The sequence below is a fragment of the Castor canadensis genome, chromosome 12, assembly GCF_047511655.1.
Source record: "Castor canadensis chromosome 12, mCasCan1.hap1v2, whole genome shotgun sequence".
Taxonomy (NCBI): domain Eukaryota; kingdom Metazoa; phylum Chordata; class Mammalia; order Rodentia; family Castoridae; genus Castor; species Castor canadensis.
This window is the reverse complement of record NC_133397.1, coordinates 125,529,989-125,542,705: the sequence shown is the minus strand read 5'-3', so window position 1 is coordinate 125,542,705 and position 12,717 is coordinate 125,529,989. Positions and strand designations below refer to the sequence as shown.

Sequence of the window (12,717 nt, the reverse complement as noted above, 5' to 3'; positions counted from 1 at the left end):
TGTTTCTACACCATTTCGGCCCCAAAGATACTCATCTTCCTTTGCAGCTCAATGGTAAATGTGTATGTGTGATATATTCTGCTCATCATTATTCTTTGGAGCAAAACAAGCAGTTTAAATTTTAATTCACAGCATGACTTATACAAGTGATCCACACTGATACAATACCATTGCTTTGCACCACTTTTTACCAATATTCTTCAAATACATTTATGAAAATATACTTTTTTAAGTTGTTAAGATCCAAACCAATGAAAATCAATCATCTAAAATGTAAGTTCCTCACAGAGTATATATATTTCAACATATAAAAAATGAATTTAGGAAAAAAACTAATAATCTTAACCTGTGATATCATTAAATTTCAAAGGCATAACCCTTATCTTTATATCATATATTCTGACATATAGTTTTATAACTACTTAAAATACTGGGCTGAAAATAATCCATCAATTCATCTGGTCCTCCAATATTACTGTAAATCGTTGTGTCAGCACTGAACGTTTTTAACAGGTTTCTAAAGAACTTTGGAGAAGGATGTCAGATAATTAGTGAAATCTATCCTGACATTTTCCTTTCTAATAATCATTGCATTAGGACTGAAAGCAGATGTACAAATCAATTCTCAACAGACTGCATTTGCATCTCAGAAAGCCACATTGCGCCAGAGTAAAAGTTACTGATTTCATTGCTGTTTAATGATATTTTTCATCTCTACCTCATATCTCCAAGAAAGGATTAAAATTTTTTTTTAAGAATTAAGATTTTTTTTTGTGTGTATGCCTATTGACAGAATCTGCAAAGTATTGGTAATATTATTTTTTAAAGGTATAGTAATTTTTTTCAAAGTAATGCAGTTTTGGGACAATAAGGCAAGTGTGAGAGATATTAATCTAGTAACTATTCCATAATCCATATCCTATTATTAAATGGCCTGAAAAGGATGTTGGCCATAAACATTGGTTATTACTCATGATCATGTAATTTATCTTAGTTTATACTAGCTACATGAACTGATAGCTTGCCAAACTGTATCATTAAATCAAAACTCATTTCTGAATTTACCCATATACAAGCCATCATAAGATCAGACTTTCTGAATTAAAATAGAATCATAACGTAAAACTGAAGCCTCAGTGCCCCCTCCTTGCATTAGTCTCTTTCTACAGGACTGTACTGACATGTACTTTAGGTAAGTTTTAAGATAAGGAACCCAAACCCTAGCTTGACCTTTACTAGCTCAAGCTCCATAAAACATGGATTCTCTCCTGACTATAGAATAATACTTCTATGGTTAAAACAAGAAAAATTTAAAGCTCTTTGATAACATATATAAGAAAATTACTAGGCCATCTGTGTTGACCTTCCACATGTATATTAATATAACTGCTTCACAGGTTAGAGATAGAAGGGACTTGTGACACGTGTAAATGCTGAGGCAACAAGGCACTACAGAGGTTACTATGTGCTGGAACCAAAAAACCTGGGCTTGCACAGAGCCTGTTACCAAGAACTAGTAACATTATCTGGGCAAGTGACAGATTATAAATTGATGGACAAATGACTATGCATTGGCTTTATGTTCTAGGTCTGCCTCTTAGTATATGAGAGGTTGTAATGTTAATTTCATGGCCCCTTTAACTTTTATTTACAAGGAGATAACATTTATTTGGAGGGTTTTTCTGAGGTCTGGTGAAGCTCTAAGTAAAATCTCTAACACTATGTCCAGAGTTTGTTTTATATTAACTATGACCTTTGTTCATTTTTATTCTTATGTCCAAGAGACTTTAGCCTTATGGGTGGCTTGTCAGCATTTTGAAGTGACAGATTACAGAAATGCATGAAGTGCTATAGAAACACACTGTATTATCAGTTTATATTTTCCCCTGAATAATACTTTTTGTACTGATGAAGTTCCAATTGCCTGTAACTCAAGTGATAAAAAATAATGACAATTGAGTTATTAGTCTAAGAATGCCAGTGTGAATGTATGCATCTTATTAAGCTTACCATGAAATTTCAACTATTGCTTTTTATTATTTTCTGAGGAACTATGTATCTCAGAATCAGTATTATTGCTGTTTTTTTTTTTGCTTAGTAAAACTGAATATACATTATTCTTAATCCCTAATGCTAACAAGATATAAATCACTTATCTGTTCTTTGCTTTTTTTTTTTTTTGCTGACTTAACATTATTTTAAACTGATACCTCAAACATGAGAATTGTATGCATTCATGTGTACCATGTGGCATTTTGTACATGTAAACACTGTGATATTTAAATCAAGTTATACATAGTTATCTTGCAAACATTTACCATACCTGCCTGGTAATAACGTTCAAACTACTTTTCTAAATATACAGCATATAACAATAATATTTAGTCATCTTACTACACAACAGCACAACAGAACTTCTTATCCTACCTAACCATAGCTTAGTGCCTACTGATCACCTTCTTTCCCTTCTGCACTCCCCAGCCTCTGGTAAAAGCCATCCCACTCTCAACTTCTATGAGGCCAACTGTGTTGCTTCCACATGTGGTGAGATCCTGAAGCATTTGCCTTTCAGTGCCTGGCGTATTTCACTTAATGGGATTACCTCCACTTCCATACCTCTTGCCACTGATGGCATGATTTCCTTCTTCTTATGACTGAATAGTGTTCCATTCTCTCTCTCTCTGAGAGAGAGAGAGAGAGAGAGAGAGAGAGAGAGAGAAGACATACAGACTTCTCACAGGAATGGGAATTCTAGATCACAAGATAGATTTATTTTTAATTTTCTGAGCAATCTCCATGCTGTTTTCCAGTGTGGCTGAACTAATTTACATTCCCACCCAGAGTGTATAAGGGTTCCATCTTCACTAAATCCCTTCCAGCAATTGTTATCGTTGGTGTTTTATAATAGCCACTCTTACTAGTGCAAGGTGATATGCCACTATAGTTTTTGTTTTCATTACCCAACATGTCTCTATATACCTATGGGCCATCTGTATGTCTTTCTGAAAACTGTCTACTTAGGTCTATTCCTAAGTTTCAGTCAGGTTATTCTTTTTTTATTTACTTTTGCTATTACTTTGTGTTCTCTACATAGTCTAGATATTAACCCTTGTCAGAAGTATAGCTTGCAAGTAGTTTCTTCCATTCTGTATGTCCTATTCATTTCACTCTATTATATATGATATTTGATACTGGATAGTACTTTCTTCCATCTTTTAAGGTTGCTTCTTTATTCTGTTGCCTGTTCATTTGCTGGACAGAAGAGTATTAGTTTAATGTAATCAAATTTGTCTATTTTTGCATTGTTATTTTGTTTTGTTATGGTATTTGTTATTTTGTTTGTTTTGGTGTTTCATCAAAAAACTTCTTGCCACTCCAGTGTTAAGCAGTGCTTTATGTTGTCTTGTACTTGGTTCATAGCTTCAGGACTCATGTTTCACTTTTACTCCATCCTATGTTGATTTTTGTAACTTATGAGAGATAGGGGTTCAGTTTCAATGTTTTGCATGTGGATATCTAATTTTCTCAAAATGATTTATTGAAAAGACTATTCTTTCTCCAATGGGTGTTCTTGGCACCTTTGCTGAAAAGCAGAATCAGCTGGCTATAGATAGATGAGTTTACTTCAAGGCACTCTATTCTATCCCATTGGTCTGTTTGGTTTTATGCAGATACTAGGATGTTTTGATTACTACTGCTTTTTAGTATATTTTGCAGTCAGTATAATGTCTCCTGCTTTGTTCATTTTGTCCAAGGTAGCATTGGATATTCAGGTGTTTTTTTGTGGTTCCATACAAATTTTAGGGTTGTTAATTTTCTATTACTATAAAGAATATCATTGGCATTTTAATGGGATTTGTATTAAATCTGTAGGTCACTTAGAATATTATAACCATTTAAGCATTATCATCATACCAATCAATGAACATGGGATATCTTTCCAATTTTTTGTGTCATTTTCAATTTCTTTCTGAGTATTTTACAGTTTTCATTTCACAGATCTGTCACCTCTGTGGTTCAAATTACTCCTGGTGTTTTGAAATTTTTGGTAGCTATTTTAAATTGGATTGGGTTTGTGGATTTCTACTTCAGATAATTAGCTATTGGTTTATAGAATTCCATTGCTTTTTGTTTGTTAACTTTGTAGCCTGAAATTCATTGAATATGTTCATAAGTTCTAATGGTGTTTTTAGTGGAGTCACCGGTATCTTCTAAATATGAGATCATTATACTTACAAACAGTGATGATTTGACTTCTTCTTTCCCCATTTGGGTTCTCTTTACTTTTTTTAATCTTGCCTAATGATTTTGACAAGAACATCAATTATAATGAGAGTGGTGAAAGTAGACATCCTTTCTTGTATCAAATCACAGAATTCAGTATTACATTGGCTGTTGGATAATTTATTATACTGAGGTATGTTCCTTCTATACCTAGTCTTCTGAGAGGTTTTATTGTGAAAGAAAGCTGTATTTCATTAAATGACTTTTCTGTCTCTATGGAGATGATTATATGGCTTTTGTCTCTCACTCTGTTGATGTGTTCTATCATGTTTATTGATTGGTGTATAGTGAACCAAGACCTATATTTTAGAAGCTCTGTACAACAATATTTAGGTCTAATCCATGTTCAGTGTTTGGTTAGTTGAATCTTACCTACAGATGGCTTATTACACTGAGTATTTACCCAAACCCATTTACCTGGGATTGTCCTAGCATCTGCTCCAATGGACTAATTATTCACAATAGCCTCCTCAATCTCCACCTTATCTCAGTCACTTGATTATGTTATTTATAAAACAATCCACACAACACACAGATAGCGTACATTCAATGTTACATTTCAGTTTACGCACAAATGCTCAGCATTTAATGATTATTTTGAGTCTTGCACTTAATTTTTTCCTATTTTCTCTACTTTATTAGGTGAGGACATGTAATCTCTGTTGTTCATTAGGACATATATTTTATAGTCTTCTAAATATAATTGTAAAAGTTAAAAGCTAATCTTTAATGATCTCCATATTCAAGATGAAGGTATTGTAAAAATAAAATTTGCTCTATTATAATAATACTACACTAACTTGAATGAGAGTGTTTCTTCTTCATTGACAACTCTTTAAGTTATTAGTAGTAGTAGTAGTGATAATTTTGGCAGTACTAGGATTTGAACTCGGGGCCTCAAACTTGCTAGGCAGGCTCTCTACCCTTGAGTCACTCTGCCAGTCCTCTTCAAATTATTTATTGTAGTATTTAAGTGAACATAAATGTTAATGTAACTTAAGTAATTGTTGAATGTTCCCTAATTTTGTCTCAGAACACTTGACTTTTTGAGTTGTACTGGTGTGTTTTATTGGATGATAAGCACTGATCAGTTTGACTTGAACAGTATCTATCCTCAATAAAATGCAGAAATACAAGTGCTAGGGGTGTTGCTCAGTGGCAGAGCCCCAGCCTAGCAAGCACAAGGCCTTGAGTTCAAACCCCAGCACCTCCAAAAAATTATGGTAAAAATGTAGAAATACATGCATATAGATCCTTAGAAAGATATAGTCCATCATTTCCTAACTCTATCTTCATGTTGTGGAGCAAAGGTCCAGGGATAGTCAATAAAATTCTGAAAAAATGAGTGTGAGAATAAAAACACCCTACAAGATAACAAAATGCAAGACCATGGTAAGCAGTGCAGTTGTATCCGAGCATGGATTCACAAATAGATCAATGCAAAAGGACAAGGAGTCCCCACTTCTCTCCTTCCCAAAAAAAAGCTGACAAATTCATACACATAACTATGGTACATGAAGTAAAGGCATTACAAGTCAGTCTGGAAAAAAATAGCCTACAAATGGCATTAGCTTGCTTTTCATGGGGAAAACAGGCAGATACCATAGAGCGTATGTATTTGATCCTTTCACCACAGCATTTTCCACACAATGAGCCAAGAACAGAAATTTAAAAATTCAGTAAGAGAAAAGCTAACTGACCCCAAATCACATGAAAGTACTTCCAAAATTCAAGATTCACTGGGAAAACCCATACTCACTCTACAAATGTCTTAGAAAACACTTAAACCACAGACCAGATTCAACAATTAATCAGTGTTTTTGTAGGCAAGGAATAAGAAGGTGTTTTATCTCTTCTCTATGACTAACTTGAAGCAAAGCACAAAATAGATTTTTCTCAATTACATGAAAAATGTCATGCTTTTTTTGCAAGCAGCCTATGTTAATGGACAAGAACTGAACACTGTCAAATTTGAGATGATTTTTTAAAATATTACTGAGACCTACAATTTAAGGAAAAGCTAAGAGTAAATTTTCTCAGTGAGTCACTTGAGTTAGTCTGTGATTCCACTTGTCAGTTCTATTCTTAAGTAAAATTATGAGATCTAAGTAAATGTATGGTGGCAACAAGTACGTACAATAATAGATAATACATTGAGTAGATATCAGAGAGATATATAGAATGGTTATTGTGAAATTCTGTGTTTCGTTACTGATTTCGTAATTTAAAGCTTCCCTGGAAACTCAGAATTGAGGCAGTAGCCTTAAGTATCACTCTCTGGCTCTCAGTTCATTTTAGCCAAACTTCAGAAACTTGGAATTTTAATTTTAATTTTTCTTAGCTGCCCCCACAACTCCCTAATATCAATAGAACTGATATGACACACAACTAATTTTCTATTTAAAATCATTTTTTTCAAACTTTAGGAAGTGGATAGAAATGCATTCTCATTTGTTTTCCTTTTTACTGCAACTCATTAATTAAATTTGAAAGGGAATAAGAATTTAGTTAGTCTACTAATTGTACTGAACATATGATTTCTTACAAATGCAATTAAGTACTAAAATATTATTTCAAATAGTACTTTCAAGGGTTGTACTTGTGCAGAGAAATCTAAAAGCTATCAAGAGACTGATAAAATCCATACCAAGCTATTATTTCCAAGTTGTTTTACTGAAGCTGCACCATTTTAGGATTACAATATTATTATGAGGAAAAACTGCCTCCTACAGAGTCAGTCAGAATCCATGTCAGGCCTTTTTACTGCAAGACACACAGCAGTATCTGGAGGAAGGTCACAGATATCACGCTGCACATGTGACATGAGCAGAGGTTGACAAGTAATGAGAACACAGGCAAAAAAATAAATAAATAAAAAATTGAAAAGGCAGCTGGCCTTATCCTTTGTGTGGGTCATTCCTTCCTACTGCAGTCTCAAGCTGAAACTCAGGCTCATGTTCAGATGGAGAAGTACAAAGTGTGGAATTCACCAAGAAGAGCAGACTACAGAACTGATATCTTAAAAATCACTTAGAAATAACAGGAAAAACAATTTTGCAAAACGTTTTCTTATTTTACTCTGTTATCCTAACCTTTACTTAATTTGGTTGAAAAATAGATTTGTATTCCTTTAAAGGTCAAAAATCAATCATTGTTTTATCAATCAAAACAAAGCTATTTGCACCACGCTGCACTTTAAGTTAAATGCTTTTGTCAATAGCTCACTATTTTGAAAGAATAATAGTATTTTACATTTTACAGGTTTTTTCACATATATTGACACTGCTCATGTTTTCTTGTCTTCACAACAACTTTAACAGTAGGTAAATTTAAGTAAACCCCAATACAACCTAGAAAATAGGACTAAAATATTTTGTGATCACTGGCCACTGTAAAGAAAAAAATAATGAAAGCTCCTTCAGGTAGTTTCCATGTGGATATTTTTACTTAGTATTTGATATTGAAATCATAGTCACACAAAGTATATCTGAAGTGAAATAGAAAAATACCTTATTTGCAAACTTCTTTGGTTCATGGGTATTACAGTCCTAGCTACCCTTAACACTTCATTACGTGATCCTTAAAGGCAGTCGTAGGTGTGGCCACACTTAAATTTTAAGGAGGTTCTAATTAATTCTGTATAACAGTGTGGGTTCCTATACAGCATGAAATAAATAGACCATGCTTTGGGAAGGGGTAATAAAATTTCTTTAAAACCAAGTAAGAGTTCCCAGAAGGATAATGTTTTCCTATCTCTCTCTCTCTCTCCCCAACTCCCTTTCTATCTCTCTGTCTCTTTTACTTTCTTGTACCCATATCAAAGACTCCTTAATGACACCATTTATCTCACTGTGTTTTGAAGTGTGGCATTAGTTCATATACATACTCTATGGGTCTTCACTGTGCCTCATACAAGCTTGCTCTGGTTTAGTGAAGAGGCAAATGAGTCCCGAGAGGAAGATGGGGGATGGAATTAAGGTGAATCTTCTAAATCAACTAAGGATTTTCTCAGGTTGTAAAGATTATGCCCTATACTGCCCAGGTAAGCCTAATGTGGTCTTGAATTTGGTAAGAAAAGAAATTAAATCCAAGAATTTATTGCAACAACTCACAACCTCAAATTGTTTCTATTTTCTTATTCCCAAGAGTCTTTCCTTAGAATTAACCTGTCAGAAAGCAGGAAGGGAATAACCCTGATTTATTACTAAAAGCAAAGTGAGACTTAAGCTTGAGGGATATTATGGGAAGGGTCCTAAAGGAAAAATAGTACAGTGCATTTAAGTTGACAAAACCAGATAGGTAAGTCATTAACTAAAAGTCTAGCATAGACAAGCATTTAATTCAGTCTTCTAGCCAACTAGTCCCTCAAGACTGTAAAATCTTACTGTAACCCCTACAAAAGCTGATCATTCAAATGATACATGAGCTCTGACTTTCTTGTTGACTCCAAATTGGAGACCCCACCAAGAGCATAAGGATGTCCCAAAGAGTCAGTCATTTACAAAGGGCTTATAAAAAGAGAAAGCCAGGACCAAAACTTATGGGATAAATAGCAAAAGACAAACCAAACAACAACAAAAAACTCCTTTCATTTCATTATAAATTATCTAATCTCTAAGTTCAAAAAACTAATTATGTTCTTAATGTTGTTAAATAATATTATTCAGTTTCAGGAATCTTGAAAATTCCTTAATCTCTCTTACTCAAAGAATATTAAAAATACTGCTGATATTATTTCAAGCTATAATAATCACAGAGTTTCAGGGAAAAGGATCAGTTAAGGAAGACAGCCTTTTCATAATCAGGTCTTCTTCCTATACTTCAATATTAAGTTAATGAACAAGTTCTGTTTCCAGATCATCTAATTTATATACTTACAGTCTAAGTATTTTAATAACCTGCTGGGATTACAACTAATTTGCCATATGGTTTTATAAACTTTCATTTTTACAGCCAAGTTGTTGAATAAAACTAACGCTTGTGAACAAAACACTCATATTTTAGCTGTGCATCACACTAAAAATGTTGAATATCAACAAAGCACCAAGGATTAAAATTAATTTAAGACTGTGTGCTTGGTGACAGGGAAGGAAAGCCATGTGTACCTCTCACATACCTCAGTAGCAAACTGTTGCAGTCCACCAATATTAATTGGTCCCTCTTCAGTGGCATACAAATTGCATCCTCCTACACAAAGATCAGAGGTTGGACAGACCATTCCACAAGTAAGACCAAGAGGGTTGTCAGAAAAAATCATCTTAGCAGCTCCATAATAGTTCTGCAAAAATAAGCAAAATATTTATTATGTAATAATGTGCCTCAATAATCAAATTATGACAAATCTATCATTTCTTCTAGTAACAAACTAGATTAAAGATCAAGAGGTAAAATTGCATGTAAGATCCGCAATACTTCAAAACATTTACCATCAGGAACCATCACCTAAAAACCAGCAGAGTTCCTAACTCATAGGGATTATTTCAGACAGAGTATATTGATGAAAAAAGAATCATTTAATTTTAGAAAACCCAAATTTAAAAAAGAAATACTGTGTAAATTGTTTTCATTAATAAGACATCCAACTGTATCTTGTCCAAAATTATTCTTTCCATTTTTAACAGTCAAGTTAGGTAGCACTGCTTGAACAAGCCAAAAAATCTAACTTTCAAGGCAACAACAAAAAGTTATATTCAGGTCAACCTCCACACAAGTATATTAAAAGCAGTCAGAGTTCTTTGTCCTCACTCATCTGGCTTGTCTAGGGACACTTGTTTTATGACACTCTGTGCTAATTAACATCTGTCAAGAGCATCCAATGAACAAAACATGCAGATGAAGCCAATGTAGAGGGACTCCCAGATTGGACTGCAACAACTTCATCTTCCCTCACTGTTTTATCCACACTTGACTATTATACAATTGCTTAGAATATGCCTCTCATTTTGTCAATAATCTTAGGAACCTAATTTGTTCATTAATTGGACAACCATACCATTACTTATTAAAGAAAGAATGAATCATAAGCCAAATACTTAGGAATATTTTTCCCTCGAATTATAAGAAAGAATTAGACTTGATCAGTACTCCTGACAACTGCCAAGTATATAAAAATTAAAAAAAGAAGAAACATTTGAAAAACTGTAGCAGTCAAGAGGAGCCTCAGAAGACATCACAAAAATATAATATGATATCTTAGATGGAATCATGGAAAATATAAAAGACATTATGTGAAAATTAAGGAAACCTGAATAAACTGGGGTCTTAGTTAAAATGATATACTAATATTGTTTCATTAATTGTGACAAAGGTTCCACAACAATGTGAAAGATTAATTGGGAAAATATGAGCAGGTACAGATGGTTAGTCTTTGTAGCACTGTCAGAGTTTTTCTGTAAGTGTAATTAATACTGCTCTAAAAATAAGAATAGTGGGCACAATGGATTTGCCAATATGAAATTGATGTGTTTATTTTTCCCTTGATGAATATTTAAGATAGTTTTCAAGGTGTTTAAGAACATTTGCTCCTCTGAAGAAGCGACTCAGACATAAACACAAATTCTTGCTGACTTTAGAACACTGATAATAGTTGTAAAAGTAATGACATTTGCTACTCGAGGACACTGTGATACATTTCTAGCACACTGAAAGATCTTCATTTCATCTTCTCATAAATCATCTCTTATATAAGATGTCCAACACTCAACCAAATTTATAGACACATGAAGGAAGAAATAAATGCCTAATAATCAAGAAAAAAGCAATAAATAAAAGAAGTAGGTGATCCATAATTTGAAGTTAGCTGGAAAAGTCTTTAAAATAAAAAAGTCAGGAAAAAAGGAAACCAAAGTAGATGAAAAAATTAAAAAATCAACAGAATACTGCACTCCATTTTGAAAGAATAACATTGTCACTCAATAACTAAATAAAATATTTTAAAATAGAATTTAATCCACGGATTTAGCAGTATTCATGGTGGTTTCACATTATCTTTTTTATCAATAGTTTCAATAGTCTTGGCTGACACATAAGAATGGCTCTCCAATATTATGTTTTCTAAATACATATGAGTATGGTACAGAATTCGATTCACAACTAATGAACTCAAGGTAGAAAAAGAAAGTAAACTGGCCAAGGATCAAACAACATATGAGGGATACATCCAGGATTTGTACCAAAGAATACCACCTATGACTGGATAAAATGTAGATACAGTGTTTTCATTCAGGTGTAATGCATACCTTCACGTACATACACTCACACACACACACACACACACATACATACATGTGCTCTTTTCCATAAAAGCACATAGCAGCTCATTCGATAATATTTTAAATTCAATTTCCCTCCCTCCCTTACTTCCCTTCCTTTCCTTCTTCTCTCTCTGTCTCTGTCTGTCTGTCTCTTTTTATTTTGAACATAGAGTCTCACTAATCAGACCACAGTGGCCTCAAAGCCTCAATACTGCTGCTTCCTAAGTGCTGGGATTACACACATGACAACCATGCTTAGCTAGTTATGGACTTCCGATGAGTGAACATTGCATTGGATGGGGTCACAGTTTTGTACATATGAACCTGAAGCATAGCAACAAAAACCAGTAGAAAAATAGAATTTCATTAAGTTAAAAAGTTGAAAACACTATAAAAAGTGAAAAGAAAACCAACAAAACAAGATATTTTAAAATCACATATGTGATTTGCATCTAGAATATGTTAATACTTGTAATGACAATAAAAAGAGAAATAATTCAATTAAAAATGGGCAAAGGACCAGAAAACCTTTCTCCAAAGATGATTTCCAAATGGTCAATAAGCACAAGAAAAGATACTCAAGGTCGTGAGCCAATGAAGAAATGCAAATCAAAACCACAATAAGAGGCCTGGCTTGGTGGTGCATACCTGTAATCCCAGCTAACGGGGATGTGAAGGTAGGGGGATCGGCAATTTGAGCCCAGCCCAGGTAAAGTTAGCAAGACCTTATCTCAAATAAGGTAAAACAATAAAACAAAATTAAAAAAACAAAGAGGTTGGGGCACAGCGCAAGTGGTAGAGCACTTGTCCAGCAAGCTCAAGGCCACCACGACAAATTCTCTTCTCAGTTCCTTAGGTGGCAAATCATGAAAAGCCTTGATGATGATGCAGGGAAACTGGAACCCTTACATATTACTGATAGGCATAGCACCTCCTCATAAGGTTGAAACTAAAGTTATCATGAGACCCAGAAATTCCATTCCTCAGTGTACACTCAAGAAAACTGGAAACAAAATGGCCATAACAAACCTTGTGCACTAATATTTAAAGAAGCATCATTCATAATGAACAAAATATTGAATTAACCCAACTGCCCACCAACCGATAAATGTCTCAATAAAATGTGATATATCCGAAGAGTAAGATATTTTTGGAAATACAAATGAATGAAGTAGCGATA

General features: G+C 33.8%; 1 protein-coding gene across 4 annotated transcripts in view; it reads right to left on the bottom strand.

Annotated features, from left to right (window-relative positions):
* Dpyd (dihydropyrimidine dehydrogenase) overlaps window positions 1-12,717 on the bottom strand; it is a 798,376-nt gene that overhangs the window by 589,993 nt on the left and 195,666 nt on the right. For all 4 annotated transcript variants that reach the window (XM_074050934.1, XM_074050937.1, XM_074050935.1 and 1 more), the window contains one exon: window positions 9,401-9,562. In XM_074050934.1, coding sequence (XP_073907035.1) covers window positions 9,401-9,562 — 162 coding nt within the window. The remainder of the gene's footprint in view (window positions 1-9,400; window positions 9,563-12,717) is intronic.